The 20,000-nt window shown below is 39.8% G+C and overlaps 2 protein-coding genes across 2 annotated transcripts; both read right to left on the minus strand.

The window, feature by feature from the left end:
• Positions 8,033-9,361, minus strand: LOC8084490. The gene is made up of 4 exons (XM_021459511.1): positions 8,923-9,361; positions 8,766-8,838; positions 8,194-8,630; positions 8,033-8,056 (listed from the first exon to the last, which is right to left on the minus strand). The coding sequence occupies exons 1-4, from the start codon at positions 9,202-9,204 to the stop codon at positions 8,033-8,035; spliced, it is 816 nt and encodes a 271-aa protein (XP_021315186.1). The 5' UTR covers positions 9,205-9,361.
• On the minus strand, positions 10,042-11,421 carry LOC110434788. Its single transcript, XM_021459512.1, has 2 exons — positions 11,403-11,421; positions 10,042-10,605 (listed from the first exon to the last, which is right to left on the minus strand). Exon 2 carries the CDS (start codon positions 10,603-10,605, stop codon positions 10,042-10,044), a length of 564 nt encoding a protein of 187 aa, XP_021315187.1. The 5' UTR covers positions 11,403-11,421.

Here is a 20,000-nt window from a genome sequence, read left to right on the forward strand (position 1 = left end):
TGTGAGGGCCCATAATTGTATGCTGCGGTGGTGAGATCAGTACGTATGTAGCGCAACCGAATTCTCACGCACGGCAAATACTAGCAGGATTTCGATGTACTAGTTGCAACGGTAAGGTTGCATGATATGCAACTGGGCGCAATTGGATTAAATCAGTAGCATGTAAGACTGCATGACCCCAACATGAGGTTGGCAAATTGTAGTTCTATAATAATGGTCTTGCAATGAGTTTGATTCTCTTGATGAGAGACTTTGCCAACCCATTTTGAGTATAAACATCTGGGACGAACTGCTGGACTTGAATTCTTAAGGTCATACAATAATAATTGAAGGCACGAGAGGAAAATTTAGCAGCGTTATCCATCCTAATTTACTTGATTTGATGTTTAGAAAGTTGCGCTTTAAGTTTGATACTTGAGCGATAATCTTAGCAAATGCGTGGTTCCATGTCGAAAGAAGAGACACATGAGACCATCATATGGATGCGTCTATAAAAACCATTAAGTATGTAAATGGTCCAGACAAAGGTTGAATCGGACCACATATGTTGCCTTGAATGCGTTCAAGGAACTTGAGTGGTTCAACTTGTCTTTTGAGGAAAGAGGGCCTCAAAATTAATTTCCAAGTGGCATATGCACTGCACAGAAAATCTGAGGATTGAGGAAATTTTGCATTGCCCAGAGAGTGACCAACAGAATTACTAGTAATTTTCCTCATCATCCCTATGCTAGGGTGACCAAGGTGACCATGTCAAGTTTGGAATGCATTGATATTCTAAAAAAAGTACTTTGTATACAATATGTTGTATGAGATTTATATATAAATAGTACAATCCAGATGGGAGTGAGGGAATTTTTCAAGTGTATCTCTGCCATATTTGTTGTCCTTTGTAATGAGAAGAAATTCCTCATTATTTTTATTATGGGTTTCAATATGGAACCTATTTTTTGGATATCTCTATAACTCAATAGAATACGAGTTGAATCGAGGTACAAGAGTGCATCTTCAATTGTGATCAATGTACCCATAGAGAAATAATAATGGCTCATCTAGAGCCTACTATTATAGTACACGTCCAGTGATTTTTAATTTTTTTTTAATTTTTGTAAGAGTTTAGAAATATTTTAGAGTTAGTGGTGCCACTGTCCACTAGGCATATTTTCTCATCCATCGGATTGACTCCCGTACAATCTATATATAAAATGGAAAAAAATGAAATTCTCAACAAATAAATATAGAATATGAACATAGCATAGATATTAATTGTGAATCATACAAGAAATATCAAAATGTGCTAGATGAAATAAAAACAAATGTCAATTATTACATCCCATAGGCAAATGGAAAACAAAAATCTCAAAGGACTAGCAATCTAATTGTAGTCTCCAAGCAGATCATCAAAAAGTGTATTTGATAATCATGTTGTTTATGGAGTTGTCTATGTTGCCATCAGGTGGAGAAGGAGCCTTGGTGTTGCTTGTAACCTCTGGGATAGAGTTGGAACATCCTAGGGTTGTTAGTTTATTGAAGTGTGCTTTAGACTCTTGTCGACTTTAGTTGGAGCGTCCACGTCTCACAGAATTCAAGTATAATTTCACTAAGTGCTTTTGGGTGCAATGTTTCTGAGTCAGATGGTTGTAACAACCATACTTTGTACAAGTGATGGATTTGTCTTTATTCGACTTGGAATTATTGCCCTTTCCCTTTGCAACTTGAGGCTTACGGGCTCTCTTGCACTTGTTTTGGTCTTTAGAGGTTCTAGGATTGCCATGTTTATTAGCATCCTTTTGTGTGTTTAGTTTGAGTGTTTGTGTGTACTTCTGGTAAAGGCTTGGCACCAACAGGGGTTTGATTGGAGTTTTAGATGAGGAGCTCATTATGTATTTTTGCTCTGAGTAATGTTTTAATCAGGTCAGAATAAACTATAAAACCCCTCTGACACTGATGGAGGATCATTGTGAGCGGGAAGCATGGTAGACAAGGTCTTTTCAATTTTCTCCGCTATTTAGACAAGGTCTATTTCAGATTTCTTCTCACAAAACCTCTATTTAGAACTGAGTTTGTGCATGTCATAGTTAAACTTATTTACGGATTTGAAATCTTATGTACAAAAGTGGTTCCACTCATGGGTGGCCTTTGGAAGGATACGTGCCTTTTGTTCCTCATACCGTTGTTGCAAAGCAAGCCAGAGGGTCCATGGGTCCTCTTCCATCAAATACTTTGCTTTGAGATTTGGATGGACGTTGTTTCTTATGATGAATGAGGCATGATACTTTTTGGTTCAGACAATGCAGCTTCACCCTATTTGGGAGCTTCAATTGTTTTGAACATTCCGTGTAACGGTAGACTCACTTTGAGATTCATAGCCCATGTAAGGAAGTTGTGTCTATTGAGTGCGAGCTCTGCAAATTCTTTCTTTGCAATTAGCGCATCATTCTCTTGGATGGCCATGGTTCCTACATGTATTTTGGTATAGATTTAATTAAAAATCAAAAATGCGGTTGCAATATTGAGTTAATGTAATTGCGTAATAAAACAAGGTAAACTTACATAATTTAATATGGGATTTTATCTTATTTTGTGAAATTTAGGTAGTCACCATGAAGGTGTAGATCTATTCTTCAAAATGAAGGTGTCGACCTTATTTATATATATATATATTTTTAATTGTTTCACGTCAAGATGTATTCCTTGTATGTTTATAGTCAAATTAAGAGAGCACTTTGAGAAATTCACCAATTGTCCCCTAGATAAGCCCCCGGCTTCCAGTGGGGAGAAGCCGCTTTTTGGTTCAGCTGCTTCTTTCTGAAGTTGCGCCGACAACAGCTTCTCTTTGCCTACTGGTTTGCTTTAGTTTGAATCCAGCTTCTTCGTAGAATCAGCTTGCCCAAATATATTTGGGCCTCCAGCTTTTCCTTCCACCTCGCAACTGCTGACTATCCGTCTTCCCCCGAGAACTCCACCACGCCACCGCGGCGGCACCGCTGCCTATCCTGACATCGAGAAAATCAAGTTCTAATCGGGAGAAAAATCAACCTCAATTTGCATAGGTACATGTAATAGGGAATTGAAATAAACAAGACACATTCAACATATACAAAAATCTGTATTCATAATACAATTGCAGTACATCAGGAGTCTAACTTCCAGAAAAAATAGACTAACTAAAACTGATGTAATTAGGAAATTTAAACAAATTTCTATGAAATTAAATGAAAATAACTATTGTAAAAAATGTGATGATAAATGGCCCATGCGAGCAGGCAAGAGGGGGCCCGCTGCTCTAGAGTGGGAGGTCGTGCCATGTTGGGACACGCGTGGACGTATGCACTGCGCTCAGGGGGGATGGGGGGGGGGCAGGAGCGCTGTTGTCGGTCGTTCGACGCTAGGCCGCGTGGGGGCCAAGCGTCGTTCGCCAGGACATGGGGTCACGCGGGGGAGGCTGCGTCGCTTGTCGAGGCATAGATCTTGGGGTCGTGTGGGGCTTGCGTAGCTGCTCGCCTGGCGGGCTGCGGAGGACCAGGCACGAGGTGTTGTCACACGGGGCCGGCACAACCACTTGCCTAGGGCACAAGGTCGCCTACCAACTGCATGGGCCCGAGCGGGGGCGTGAGGCCGCTAAGCGTGGAGGAAGCCATGCGCAGGGGCCATGTGTGTGGCAGCATTGAGGGTGGCGCGTGGCGTGTGCGGGGACTACCGTCGGGGCCATGAGCAGCAGCGCCTCCTCCTTCCCCCTCTTCCCCCATCGATGAGCTCAAGGAGGAGCGTGCCCCCAAGCTGAAGGCCCATGGGGGACACTAATCCACGCGTGGCGGAGACACAAGGGAGCGGGAGTAGTCGGCGGCGGTGGTGGTGGAGTAGCTAGGGCCACGTCGAGTTGGGTGTTCGGATAGTAATAATAAAAGAAATTACAAAAATCCTTAGTACTCTGCGAGATAAATTTATTAAACATAATTAATCTGTCATTAGCATATGTTTATTATAACTTTACTGTAGCACTACATTATCAAATCATAGACTAACTAAGTTTAAAAGATTTGTCTTATAAAATAGTCGTAATATGTGTAATTAGTTATTTTTTAGTCTATATCTAATACCATATATATGTGTCTAAATAGATGTGATGAGAGTAAACTTGCGGAGGAACTGAACAAAGAGTGGAAAAACGGTCGCCAAGAGTGGAAAAACGGTCGCCCGAACTTTGCCTGTAACCTATTTGCTTTGAACCCTGAATCATTAATTGCCTGGGAGGCAATAGCTGTCTGTGGGCAGGCCATCGAAATCGACTGCCTGGGCGTTGCGCCGCATTGCCTGGACTAGCGCCACCATGATTAGGGCCTTGTTTAGTTCACAAAAATTTTGCAAAATTTTTCAGATTTTCCGTTACATCGAATTTTTAAATATATGCATGAAGTATTAAATGTAGATGAAAATAAAAACTAATTGTACGGTTTGGTCGGAATTGACGAGACGAATCTTTTGAATCTAGTTAGTCTATAATTGGACAATATTTATCAAATATAAACGAAAGTATTACTATTCATATTTTACAAAAAATTTTGGAACTAAACAAGGCCTAGGAATTTAGGGGACACGGAAGCATTCATAATATAATAATAAGACAAAGCAACCTGTGTGTAGCTTTTACTGTTTCACAGTAATTAAATATTTAGCCAATCTTAATACATAGTTTTATGGTATCGTTACCAAGACTATAAACTAAGTAACCGAGCCACATGAGTTTCATGGGGATAAAACTTCTCTCTCATCCGATGAAACTCCTTCATTTAATGACCATGCCAAGTCAGCAATTTTGATTATGTGATATCCTATTTAATGTGCATGACATTAGCATAAAATATACATTGAGACTAGCTTTAAAATATGTACGGATCACAATTTTCTTGTAGGATAGTAATTGAATATTAGAATATGTACAGATCACAATTTTCTTATAGGATTTAATTTATATGGATAGATCGAATACTTATCATTTTTTGGTTAAAAAAATATTTGATCTAATTATTTTTCTTGCTAGATTAAATTGATGTATGCCATTTGAATAACAATAATACTGTGACTATGTGGGATGGCTTTGGACACATGTTAGCGTGAGACTCGACCGCATCCGTCATCCCATCTGTCTGTAGCATCTTTCTTTTCTTTTTTTTCTTTGCCTTCTCGTCTCTTTGTTGCTTGTGGCTCTCCACTCTCTAATCTGGTCCGATGCCGCAACCCCTCCTTTCCTCCGTATCATCCACTAGGGACAGTGGTGGCTACCAGCGAGCGGCCCCTCCTCCTTTCCTCCACGCCATTCACTAGCGACGATGGCGGCTACTAGTGAGCAGCCCCTCCATTTATCCCCTTCCTCCTTTCCTCCGCGCCTCCATTATCCCCGCAACTCTCCATGCCATCTAGAGAAGAGGGGTGACGACGAGGTTTTTCGGCGAGCCTCCCTACTTCCCGGCTTTTTAGGCGTTGTTTAGTTCCCAAAAAATCATGCAACATTTTTCAGATTTCGAGTCACATTGAATCTTGCGACACATGTATGGAGCATTAAATATAAATAAAAGAAATAAGTAATTGCATAGTTTACCTGTAATTTGCGAGACGAATCTTTTGAGCCTAGTTAATCTATGATTAGATAATATTTGTTAAATATAAACGAAAGTGCTACAGTGTCCATTTTGCAAAAAATTTTGGAACTAAACAAGGCCTAGTTCTAAAAAAAATTCAAAATAGATATTGTAGCACTTTCGTTTGTGTTTGACAAATATTGTTCAATCATGAACTAACTAGGCTCAAAAAATTTGTCTCCCAAATTATAAATAAACTGTGTAATTAGTTATTTCTTTTATCTATATTTAATGTTTTATACATATGTCATATAATTTGATGTGATGAGAAATTTAAAAAAATTATAAAATTTTTTTAGAACTCAAAGCCTTATCCAGCCTCCAACCAAAGAGGATCTGCCCACGCACTCTCCTCTGGCTCCCTATGGTCCGGCCCGCATGCAACTGCAGAGAGCCAGTTTGACCTGTAACGAACAGTGTGTGCCTGTCTCGAGCGACTTGTCTTGTCCAAAATTTTAATGAGAGCACCAGCAGCCGTGCAGTGTGTGCGTTCGAATCAGCCCCAGCAGGCAGCAGCCGCCGCACCTTTTACAGCACCAGTAGCCAGCAGTGGAGCGGTCTGCGCGCTCTTTAGCACCAGCAGCCGAGCCATCCAAACTGCAATAGACCCTTTCTTCACGATGTTTTGGTCCCAGAATCACATGTTTGATATTAATTAAAAATATTAATTACAGATTAATTATAAAACTAATTACATAAGTGAAGGCTAAGTTATAAGATGAATCTGTTAAGCATAATTAGTTCATGATTAATGAATGTGATGCTATAGTAAATATATGTTATAAAATTAGTTTTGTAATTAACTCATGTTTAATCCTCCTAATTGACATCCAAATATCTGACTTTAGCATGTGGATGTCAATACCCTCGGACGTCTCCAAGCCTCCCATACACACTCGCCACCACACAACAGTGGGGGCATGCTCCCATTGCCTTTGCGTAGCCCAACGGCACCTGTAGGAGACTCTATCTCTACCTACCTGGTGCCATGACTAATCTCGAACTTATTCTTCCTATCTTTTAATAATTTTGTTTACACATGTTTCACTTAAAACAAGCATATTGCATCAATGCATATCATTTAGGTACGATGGTGGATGGATGAATCAACTCGAGTAAACCAAAAGAAAGCGTGATGGTAACCATATCCCAAAGATGAAAATGATAACCTACTTATAATGTTTTTATCCGTCCAAGCCTCGATACTTAACCCCAACTTTTTAGCACATATATTATGTTGTGGTGTATTAAGTTTTGAGAAGTTTGAATGGAACCCACCATATATATTCCTTATCCTAGTTTTACTAGTATGACATGATCATGAAAATTGCCATTGAAAGATCCTAGTATGGCTAGAGGAGGGGTGAATAGCCTAAAAAAACTACAAAACACTAGAGCACAAGTTAGTTAAAGACAACGAAGTTTTTTGCTGTAGCTCTATAAGGCCTACTTTGGCAACAGAAGGAAGTTTTCCCCGGGATGATTGCCTGGAAATTTTTTGAACTTTGTATTCCCGTCCCTTCCCCAGGGCAAGTAACCACGCATGGGTAGTTGCCCTGCTCCCATTTGGCAGCAGGTTGTCTGACGCAGGGAATTTAAAAAGCACAACGTCGATACAAAGCAGGTCATCCAGTTTGGAAGCCAATCCAAAGCACGTTTTCATGACCAAAAATACACAGATTTTTTTTGAACTAGGAATACTTCTGCACTCATCTCAAATCAGACTTGGTAATGATACTTTTTTGGAATAATGTCTCAAATATCTAAAAAAATCAAAGAAAAATCAGAAAAAGTAAAATACTATACAAAGCCACCGCTGATCTATGTCAGAACCACAAAATCATGAAAAATAGCTGGAATAGACTATACAAATACATAGATATTTCAAAGCATAAATCAAGGAGTAACATAACAAAACATGGAGTCATCACCAAATGTCCAACCAGCTAGTCCAGTCATCACCAAGTCAGTCATCTCCATACCACACATCTAAATAGACAATGATAAATAAAACAATATTTTTTTGACCAAGAACTTTGGCACTAGAATAAATTATTGTTTAACTCCTTTTCATAAGCAATGTTCGAGGGAAAAAAGTCTGTATAAGCTTCTCATAAGAACTGCATTTGTATTTTTCTTCTCAAATTGTAAATTGCTTCCATCAAGAGCTCTACAAGGAAACACAAGGAAAAACATTAGCATCTCCAGACATACCTAAAGTAACATGTTGTTAAGTAAACTAATTACATGTTGTTAAGTAAACTAATTACAAATCTAGTGCCACAACAAGCAGATTGCAAATTACGAAGATCTACATAGAAGGGCATATTCAAACAATATACCTGCATACAATGACTACAGCTACCTTTTTCTTCTCAAATCAAATATTGCCTCCATCAACATTGCCTCCACTGATAGCACTGCAAGTAAGCACAAGGAAAAGCATTAGCAACTAAGATACACCAAAGTAAACTAATCCAATGGTAGCTAAGCTTTACCTAATTTGCTGTTTGAGCCAAATCAAGCAAACATTTTTGTTTTTCATTTTCATGAATACCTCCCTATCAATCTCAGATTTGAAGATGTTTGCATCAACTTCATCAAGACATTTGTCAACTGAAAATTGTTCGTCTTGTTTCTTCTTTTCTTCGAGAGCTTTCATGGTTTTACTTGTTTGTGTCATCTTAAACTGCACAAAACCATCAATAGCAGCACCAAGACTTTGCTTACGCTTTCTCCCACCACTCACTCCTTGTATAGAATCTCCTGTAGACTGAGCTTCATTGTGTGCACTTGAGACATCTAGCCTATCAAAAGGAGTAGTTAGACGTGTGCTCTCAGCTGGAGCAGCTGGAGCAGCGAGAGCAGGTGGAGCAACTGGAGCAGGTGGAGCAGCGGGAGCAGCTGGGCCAACAGTAGGAACAAGGGGAGCAGCGGGAGCAGGCAACAAGTGCTCAGTTGATGTGAAGTTTAGATCTCCAGTAGCAACACTTCCTATGAAAAAAATAGTGCACAGTTATACTTCAACTATAGGCATACTATTTTTTAATGGGATGAAATCAATCTATACATGTTTCAAACACTACGCCAATACTACAAATTTTTAAAGAGAAGATTCAAATAATATACCCGCATACAATGATGTACACTCATCATACAAAGGAAACGGCTTCTTCTGACACTTAGCCATCTTTCCATTATCCTATTTCATACCAAGACAACATTATAGTTAGTGCTTGCAACTAGAATACAGCAGCAATTTTTTGGTTTAGTCAAAAAATCTTACAGTGATAAGTTTCTTCCATTTTTCCGGTTCCGCAATGACCATGGCCAATGTGTCATTCCAGCCAACACCACTTTCCTTTCTTGCTACATGTATTGCCTTCCAGCTGCCCTTTAGCTCCTTCTCCTTCTCTTGCAGCTGCTGCTTTGTGAAGGGTGCTAAAGGATACATTTGGGTAAACTTCTCAGAGATACTTCTCCAACCCTCTACGTTCACATGATCTCTCATAATGTCAACAAGCCCTTTCTCATATCTAGAGTTCCATGTAGCCCTTTCCTTCGACATTGCTGCAATAAATAATTACAGTAATACATAGCTCATAACATATTATAGAATGTATTGGAGAACTTATTATAGACTGTTGCATCACAGAATGTATTACATAAATACATAACTTAGAACTCATAAATTATATTCCTAACACTACTATCCTACACATTGTAGGCAGCCCAGATCTGATGGGCTATCTGGTCTCGTAGGATATTTCCATGGTTTGATTCCATCTCACTTGGGTAGTTAGTGTCTCCCTCTGGCAAGTCGACATAATCTAATGGGTTGATATTATCAGGTAGGTAGTCAAACCACTCTTCAATCCAATTCAACCCTCTAATGATGTTGTGAAACACAGCAGCGGCTGCTGGAATCTTAACTTGGGATTCAATTGGGTAATGTGTCCCCACTTTCAGAATTGGAAACCGCTTTTTGAGAACCCCAAAGGCCCTCTCAATGTGATTTCGAAGAATCGCATGCCGATGATTGAACAATTCCTTGTAGTTGGCATATGCGTTTCCCCTCTAGCCACGTCTCTTAAACTCACTGAGATGATACTTAACTCCTCGGTAGGGAGCAAGGAATGATGGTGTGTTTGCATATCCACCGTCTACAAGATAGAATTTACCATCCGACACATTAAACCCCTTGCCAAGAGCAGACCACAACACTCCTGCATCTGATGCGGATCCTTCCCAACCAGATGAGATGAAAGTAAACTTTAGGTCGAAGTCACAAGCAAACATTACATTCTGCGATAGTGTTCCCTTCCTATTTCTATAGGGACTGGCCTTGTCTTGTCCAATTGTGATTGGGACATGCGTACCATCAATAGCACCTATGCATTTCTAACTAAAGATTTGGATTGTATTTAGGAATGGTATTAAGGAAAGTGTACTGTATGTATGAACCGACCTGAAAGAATGGCATAAATCTGGGGTCACATGTAATCTTCACGTGTGTGTTGCTTGGGTTCGGAAGTCTGATGAATCTTTGAATTAATGCTGGAATGATATCGAAGACCTCATTTATTTTCCTATGCACTGTCTCACCGCTATGTTGAAACTCCTTCTTTAGCCTATCTGTGCTTGCATTATGAGAGAGCATGAACATAAAAAGTCCAAGTTGCTCCTCAATCTTCATGCCACATGTGTCACGTAGCAAGTTCTCGGCTCTGAGAAAGTTTGCTATAGTTCTAAATATTTCAGTCTCCATCCTAAATTCTACCTTGCACCAATTCTCGTGCCCTTCGAGGATCTCTTTAACTTTTTTAGCTCCAGGAAGAGAAGTATGCTCAGGTGTTTTCTCTTCTTCGAGAAAGGGCATTATAGCAGGGAGAAGAACAAAGAATAGCTCCTCATCTTCTTCTTCCTCTTCCAACAAAAAATTCCTAGCAAGGTCTTCCCAAGAAGCCATCTAGTGTTTCATATATGAAATTATATTATTACATATACATAAAATAAAAGGCACAAGGCCAATACTCGTATGTATTAAACTCAAGCACAACACAGAAAATACAGTGATCAAAAGAGTATCCACAAAATAGACTAGAAAGCAAGAGTGACCAAAAGAACATCAACTGCTTTCCATTCCACAACTTGAGTAAAAAAATGGAAGTGGTATGTAATTAATTTTGTCTATTTGCTTTGCTACATGAGGTGACAAACATCAGTCCTAGCATATGTAGAAAGATAATTTCAGAGCAAATGATAGTGAAGATTGCATCCCAAATGACAATGCACCACATATGGGATTCCATGTGAAACAGACTTTTGCCACCTAAATATTTAAATCTACAAATGCATAACACGCCGATAAAATACCATTGCAAAATAACTAGGCATTCTCACAAAACTAAGCTGATAATCCAGTAACCACACTATCAACAACCATAGGTCTAGAATGCTGGTGGTAACAAGACCTATCACAGAAACTGCTTAGATCTACAACGAATTTCACCAAATCACCAACCAACCAAAAACCTGAAGTGTCCTAATGTTTGTACTGAACGAACCACAAAAAGTTTGTTGAAACACAGCCATGCATAGCACAAGCCTAGAGCATACCGATCCAGTATCCACGCATAACGAAGGCACATGCATCAAGCATCCGCGCAAACGTACGCACAGGAAAAAATAACAGATGCAGCCATACAGATAAACTAGAAAGCAGAAAAAGCAATAGATGCAGCATGCAACAGTGGGGGAACTAACCTGACACCAGTGTCACCTCATCCCAAGAACAGCAGAAAATCACTCCTGCAAAAGCATCATGCCCTTATAAATTCAGTTATCACTCTTTTCAACATGTCCCGCCGATATATGAGATTCAAACCAAACTAAGAGAATTATTATAAATTTTGATGCATTTTGCAATGAACAGATTCTGCATGAGAAAGTTAATTACATTACATTATATATAACTCTATTGTTTCCTCTGTGCTAATAGTGTGATGGCCATATTTTTAGCTTTGGACTTTTCTAGAAACACATCCCAAAAGTGAACCCACATCAAACAAAAACCAGAATATGGTATTTCTGCTGAGAAGTCCTTTTACTTACCACCAACTTCTTGAAGCCCTCTTGCAAGACCCAGGAAGGTTAAAATCTGAAAAACACAAGATTGGTCCAGACTTATCATCACATGGAAATACACAAGTATTAGCTATTAATCATCTGGGACTGACTAAGACCATCGATGAAAGACACAAGTATTAGCTATGAACCTGGTCAGACAAACTATGGAAAACATTTATTTTCGTACAAAAGAAAATCCACTGTAGTACTAATGGTACTACACATCACGGCAAAATAGTCAAAGCTTGAGAACTGGTGCATCCATGACAGCATATTCTGTGAGACTAACAAACAACTTATAACAAGTAGTACTAATGATACTGCACATCACGACAAAATAAGCATGCAAATCCATGTGAATGGCCGAAGTTTACCCCCACTAGAATTTGAAAAAACAATGGCAACCAATTGAATGCTCCATTTGACTGTGTTTAACACACCCAAGTGCCCCAGTTCGGCATAAAAAATGCTCAGAAGAAGCTCAGCACACACAGCCATATGCTTCCATAGAATCCACACCCTGGAGCTTTGACAAAGCCCAATATAGAAGTGACAGGGTAACTACTACTAACTGAAAGGTCTCAATTTTCTAAGGAAGCACTTTTTTATAAAATAAAAAGGCATAAGAAACTACTTTAGTATGGCATTGGAAAACATCGCAAGCAATCATCAATAGGTTCAGTATCTTAAGCTGCTCCCAGGTCGCTCCCAATAACATGATTAGCATATTTTAGCATGCATATATCATATTGAGATATTATTAATTTTCCATAAAACTTATAAGATCCATAATATACTTACAAATTTGTATACAATTACCTTCTACGCTCTGGCCATGTGCAACAGGATGATTTGGGTTGGATGTTGCTGTTTAAGAATCGAGGGGACTCATGGAAGACCTGCAGGACATGGATTTAGCTGGGATTGTGGTTGTTGCTGAATGGATTGCTGAATGATTGCACAATAGCATATCTGAACAAGGAGGAGGGAGGAAGGACTCACCAGATCTTGGAACGAGGCAAGCGGATAGTCTGGGGCTCACTGGATCTAGGAGAATGACCTGTGAAGGGAGGGTCAAGAAATCTGAAACCCTAGCAGAAGGCATAGGGATGGCAGAGGCATGACCAAGGCTCACCGAATCAACGAGATGGCAGAGGCGTCGGGAAGCCGCGCGCCGGCACGGAGGAGACGGGGTGCCGGGGTGGATGCGATGGGATGTCGGGGCGTCGGGATGATGGGGCCGATGCAACTCGACGTGAAGCTCTCCTGGATGGAGACCAGCGGCGGAGCTTGGGCGAGCTGCGGCGGAGCCTGGGCAAGCCACGGTGGAGCCTGGGCGAGCGGCGGCGGTGTTGCGAGAGGAAGGAGTCGGGCGGCTCGCGAGCGCAACACGGGGAAACTCTCGTGGACGAAAGGGTCGTGGATTTGTTCCCCGAGTAAAACACAGGGAAGCGGGCCGCATTCCTCGACTTCGTGGGCTGCCAAATGGTGCATAATTTTGGCCCGGTGGAGGCTGGCACGGGCCTGATTAGCCCATGGAAAAGGCCGGGATCCCTGCGGGATTCTGGGCTGCCAAAGAAGAGCTAAGAGGGTTATAAGCCACCTATCCAAGCAATTCTAGTCGCTATAATCACTATGTCAATCAAATACTATGTCTCTACTTACACTAGAGATGTACCTAAAGTTTCTAAAACAAGAGAGCAAGCTACACTTGTTTGCGAGAAGTAAAGAGAGGATTGTGAACTTTATACCACCGCGTCGAGGGAGTGAACCAATCAATAAGTGAACAATCCAATCACCGAGAGAATACCAAAGATGACAAGAGACATAAGATTTTTCTCCTAAGGTTCACGTGTTTGCTGGCATGCTAGTCCCTATTGTGTTGACCAACTCTTGGTGGTTTGGTGGCTAAGAGGTGTGCACGAACCTTGTCCTCACGTAGGACACCACAAAAACCTACTCACTTACCTCAATGACATACGCAATGCACTAGAGTTGCCTGTGGTGCTTCATTGGGGAAAGCACAAGAACCCCTCACAATCACCAAGAGATGGCCACAAACAGGGCCAGTCCTGAGATTTTCGGGGCCTAGGACAAACCTATAACTATGCACCCTTATTACAAACACTTTATTCACATGATCAATAAACACTTAATAACATGTATTAAAACAATGTTAATATCAATAATAATTTATTGTACATGTTACCTCAAGATTCTATTAACATTCCTATACGCTAAGTCATAGACTCAGCGATGATATCAATATATATTGCAGTAATTGCCAAGCCACTATATAGCCATGAGCGTATATGTACACGAGCTTATGTGTCTATTTAGAATGGAAAGGAAAATTATAATGACCCCTATGGCCTATGTCTTGTAACAAAGTGCTAATTTCTTTTTCCCAAATATAACTTCGGTCAAGAGAAAAAACATTGGTCCACCTTATAACTGTCTTGGCATGGGCTGAACTAGGATTATAACATGAGGGCCCACATTGTGGGGTTTCTCATAATGGTAAAAATTAAAAATAGAGAGACTGGTACACGTGCACATTTATCATAGTCATTTTGATCAAGGTGTGACTTTGTGTTACTATGTATACTTGTAAACATATTTTGGGGCCCTTCTTAGTTAGTGGCCTAGGACGATTGTCCCCCTCGCCCCCTCAGGGGTGGCCCTGTCCACAAACAATTACCAACTCATGCTAATACGACTCCACTGCTCCAAGCCATCTAGGTGGTGGCAAACCCCAAGAGTAACAAGAAATCCATAGCTCAAACGATCTCCAAGAGCCACTAGATGCAATCACTCAAGCAAATACACTTGGAATCACTCACAATCTCACAAAGATGAAGATTCAATGAAGAAGATGAGTTGAAGGAGTTTGCATAGGCTCACAAGGATGTCAAGTATGTCAAAGTGTCAAGAGAGACACCCAAGAGTCGGCCAAACACTATTTATAGAGCCCCCAAAGAAATAGAGTTGTTGGCTCTCAGTTCTCATAGAACTCAGGGCGACCGGATGCTACAGTCAAATTGACCGAATGCGGACCACAACATCCAGTTCTCGGATGTTTGTCACATGTCACTGCATTTTCAACATCACATGTTAGATCTCAATTGTTAAGTTCTCACTGGACTCGCTTCAGAAGATTGATCGGATGCTAGACCCTAGGGTCTGGTCACTACATAGAGTGGTTCCTGTTAATCCCAAATTTTGGCAAACCAGGAAACTGTCAAGTGGGCCTGCTTTGCAGAATGAGGGACAACCGAATAGGTGAATCGACTAAACAAAGGTGCGATGGAATTAGTCGATCAGAAGGGTGCCGGGACAAGGCAAGATGAGAAAAGACGTGTCAGGTTCAAGTAGGAAAGAAAAGATAGAGTCCAAATTACCTTTTTGAGGAAAGAATAATATTAGGACATGAGACTATGGCTCTGGGCTATAAATATTAGGAACCCGATCCTTGTAAAAATATACACAATCAATACACAAACCCTTTGGGCTCTGACCGCCAATCTTAGGAGTAGGAGTAGAAGTAGATCTCGACGAGACCTTCAACAAATCGAGCTACATCAGTTAGATTCGACCTTCGGTTGCTTGTAAGTATTGTCATGGTTCGTGTTTAGTTTGTCATGGCTGCATCATTCGACCTCATGTCAAGCTTAATCATGAACTAGTTATCGACTTGAATTGTGTTTGTAAGGCTGCATTGCTTCAATCTCTTATGAATTATGGTTCAAGTTAGTTATCGACTCTATTAAATTTGCAATTTAATAGATTCATCAAGTTATCAATATTGTCCAAAGCTCAATGTTTTATCTATTGTAACAATATTCTGCCCGATCAAGGTTTAACAAGTTGGTTCGAGCTTCAAATCTAAACGCTTATCATGAGTCTTAAAGCAGATTATAATCATTAAGCAAATATAAGATAGCTAGCTTGTTAACCTTGATCGTTACATGTTGTGCATTCAAGATATCTATTTTGTTATGGTTAGTTTTAGCATCAACAACTAAATCCGACAATATAGATAGATCTTGTTCGTGCCTCATGGACCCTGTATCGGCTAAAATAGTCGATCCAGTTAAGCTTAAACGAATAGCGCGCATGTATGAGTCCGTTTATGCATTAAATGAACTAGTAGTCTGTGTTGAATTTATTGAAGCCTGCTGGCCGTTAGACCAGGTGTATATAGATTTAATACAGATTATAAAAGTAATTTATTGAAACCGTCGGCCGTTAGACCAGTTTTAGTAAGTTATTGTTTATTTAATGAATAAAAGGATAATGCATGTAAGCTATCTCTTGCCTTTACACACAAGCGTATAAGCTAAATAGCTGATCCGATAGTTTACACCCAAAAGATGCATGTAATCAATAATGCTTATTCTTTTTGCATCGTTTCAAGGAGTTGACTCTGTAGTTAATTTTCTTCGTTAGACGGCTTCTCAAAGCCATAAATCTTGGAACTGTTTGGCAATAACCGGTAGGTTCCATAATTTGACGTTTGTACTTTCACCTTATCAATTTTCAGGTCAAATTGACTGGCACGCCTCAGAATTGATTCACCAAGCTCGTGTGTTTGTGGCTCGGGAGGTCTAGGACTCCAGCTCCTACACTCCCTCTGAGAGCCCCCGAGATTGTTGGTGTGAGAAACCAATTTTTGCACCAACACATCTTTTGACACGCCCGGTGGAACAATCAACTGTCAACATGGATAATGAAAATATGCTTAATGTCACTCTAGATGAACTCCCAGATTCATTGAAGGAATTGGTTCATACTGCTATGAACCAATACCAAGACAAGTCTTTTCTTTCCTTTAATAGGACAAGGGATAAGAAAGTATATCAGAAGACTCTTTTCCCAAGGGTGATTCTAGAAGGAGAGCGTGATCCTAATATCCAGATTCAACATCAAGCTATTAGTGAAACTATCAGCAAAGCCATGACATCAACTTTGGCTAATCATAATAAAATATTATTGAATGGTATTACTAATGCCATTAAGGAAGCTTTCAATTTGGATATTCAGAGTAGAGGACCGACGTATTCTATTCCTGTTGGGAATAAGCAGATGTTCGTCGGACAAACATCGGGAGATCAAGCATCTGGAGAATTTGCAAATATGAGTCAACGCTGCAACACTGTTCAGCAGTCAGTGCAACAGCCGATATTAGACTATAGTCAATCAGCTACAAAAGTTGCTCCTTAGAGCTGGAGGCTTGCTAGAGATTTCAATGCTCCACCTTATCAAGGAAGATTAGCACCTGGGGAGATACCTCCTGGCTATTATTATGTTGCTGAGCATTATACTTTGAATGGTTGTGAAAACCCTAGATATCAGCCAAATGTTCAAAGAATGCAGAATCAAAGGTATCCAGAACCAAATGGTCAGCATGGGAATCAGTTCTACATAGATCACTTTATGAACCAAGTTACTGATATGGTTCAACGTCAGTTTGGTTTGAAGCCTAAAAATACAAGAGTCTCATATAAAAAGCCATATCCAGAGTGGTTCGATCAAGTCTTGTTGCCTCCAAGATATAGATTGTCAGATTTTGTTAAATTTACTAGTACAGGGTCAATATCGACTATGGTGCATATCAGTCAATATTTGGCTCAGTTGGGTGAAATTGCTAATGAACCTGCATTTAAAGTGAGGTTCTTTCCTCTTTCTCTATCTGGTCAGCATTTTCATGGTTTGCATCTCTGCCACATAATTCCATTGAAGGATGGGAAGATTAAGAGACCTCATCATTACTTTGATTCTGGAGTTATGGAGAAGGGCATTGCAGATTGAGTCGATGTGAGACAGAGGAACAATGAATCTACACTTCATTATTTACAAAGGTTCAAAGAAGTCAGGAATCAATGCTATACCTTAACACTTTTAGAAGTTGAATTGGTTAGCATTGCAATTCGAGGGCTAATACCAGCCATCAGAGAAAAGATTGGATTTGATTGTCCTAATATAGCTACTTTGGCCAAAAAAAATATCTAGTATGAAAACTTAGTTCAAATATGCACGCTTCGATAGACCTCAGAAGGTGAATAACATCAGCTATGAGCCTGACCTAGAATTAGCCGATAGCAGTGATGAGGAAGTTGAGAATGATGATGTGGCTGCTGTGGATTAGGTGTGGAAATATTCTAAATATATTCCATGGGCCAAGAACAAATCAGTAGAAGTAGAAAAGAAGAAATTCAACTTTGATATCATGAAGGCCGATAAAATGTTTGACTATTTGTTGGAAAAAGGACAAATCAAGTTGATTGGAAATCATAAGATTCCTTCGGATGAAGAGCTCAAGAAGAAAAGGTATTGCAAATACCATAATTCTAATACTTACAACACTAATGATTGCAAAGTTTTTAGAGGTATTATCTAGCAAGCTATTAACAAAGGAAAGATTGGGCTAGAGAAAGCTAAAGGTGGTATGGGTATAGAAGGACATCCTTTTCCAACAAATATGGTTTCTTCTTCTTTTCCAAGAGGAAAGTTCAGGGTACTTACTTTTGAGAGAGCCAAGGAAGCAAAATCAGTGGATTCTACAAAATAGATATCAACTGCTGAATATCAAGAAATGAAGAAGAAACAAGATCGACAAATTAGTCGATCCGATATTCTAGAAACCTCCAAAAGTGGTGAAATGCGAAGACGCCCTACTGTCAGAATATTATGAAACAATTGGCAAAGATAGAAGGAAAAAGAGCAAATCCGTTAAGAAAAAGATTATTGGAGGTATCAAGAAGAATGTGAAAGGAGGAGAGTTCAAGAAGAAAACGAGTATCACTGGAACTGTCCTTTCTTTCAACATTGCTGGAATGAAGGCCTAAAGTTGTCAACTCTTAATAATTGCCCTGAATGTAGTGTTCAGTACTGGGAGTATCAATAGGCAAAGGTCAACCGCCAACCTATACATGAAAGTTTGAGTTTTGAAAAAACAAGTCGGCGTATAAAAATAGAAAATATTCATGATCGGCTTGAGCCAAAAATAGCTGATCAAGAAATAATCGACAAAGAGTATGTTTGGCAGAAAAATCAATGGCGCCCAAGTGGACTTACCAGAAGTCCGAAGAGGAGGGTTCAACATCTAAGAAATGATGAGTTGCATCAAAAGAGGCATAAAGTGTGGCAAGTTAAATAGACAGTTGATAAAAGCAAAGGTAAGACACCAGTTGGGATTTCTGCTATTTTTATGTTGCCTGCTGAATTTTGAGCCAGCGATGAGGTAGAATCAGATGAAGAAGTAGCTGTGGCTCAGTGGATTTGTCAAGAAGAAAGTGCAACCTTTGAGAAACCTGAAAAACATTTGCATTTGAAAGCTTTATATCTCAAAGGGTTTATTGATGGAAAGCCATTGACCAAGATGTTAGTCGATGGAGGTGCAGCTATCAATATGATGCCATATTCTACATTCAAGAAGCTTGGTAAAAGGACAGAAGACTTATGTCCAACCGATATGAGGTTGACAGATTTCAGTGGTAACATTTCGGTAACCAAAGGTGCTATATGTGTTGAATTGACAGTTGGTAGTAAGAGCTTGCCTACTACTTTCTTTGTAGTTGATGCTAAGGCACATATAGTCTGCTTCTGGGAAGAGATTGGATCCATGCTAACTGCTGTATACCATCCACTATGCATCAAAGTTTAATTCAGTGGATCTGGGATGATGTAGAAGTTGTTCCAGCTGATTTTTCCGTTAGTATCTCTTATGCTAGGATAGATGAGTGGAATTTGAAGGCATGGAATGTTTCTCTAGAAAGATATATGAAGAAGGTGTCATCAAAGTGTTTGATGATGATCAACAGCCGATACAAGCAGTTGACTCTCAGAGTTTTAATTAATGGACTCTTTAGTCAATGTAGATGAACGCAAGATGGGCAAGGGATTTATGTCGACCGATGAGTTGGAAGCAGTAGATATAGGTGAAGGTGATAAGCCTAGGCCGACATATGTGAGTGCTAAATTGGATCCTGAGTACAAACAAGAGTTAATATCTTTGTTAAAGGAATATAAAGATTGTTTTGCTTGGGAATAATATGAAATGCCTAGTCTTGATAGAAAGTTAGTTGAACATCGGCTACCAATTAAACCTGGGTATAAAAATTTTAAGCAGGCTCCAAGGAGAATTAAGCCTGAGGTAATGGCTGATGTAAAAACAGAAATCACTCGGTTATATGAAGCAAAGTTCATTCAATAGTGTCGGTATGCTGAATGGAT

The sequence above is a fragment of the Sorghum bicolor genome, chromosome 4, assembly GCF_000003195.3.
Source record: "Sorghum bicolor cultivar BTx623 chromosome 4, Sorghum_bicolor_NCBIv3, whole genome shotgun sequence".
In the NCBI taxonomy this organism is placed as follows: domain Eukaryota; kingdom Viridiplantae; phylum Streptophyta; class Magnoliopsida; order Poales; family Poaceae; genus Sorghum; species Sorghum bicolor.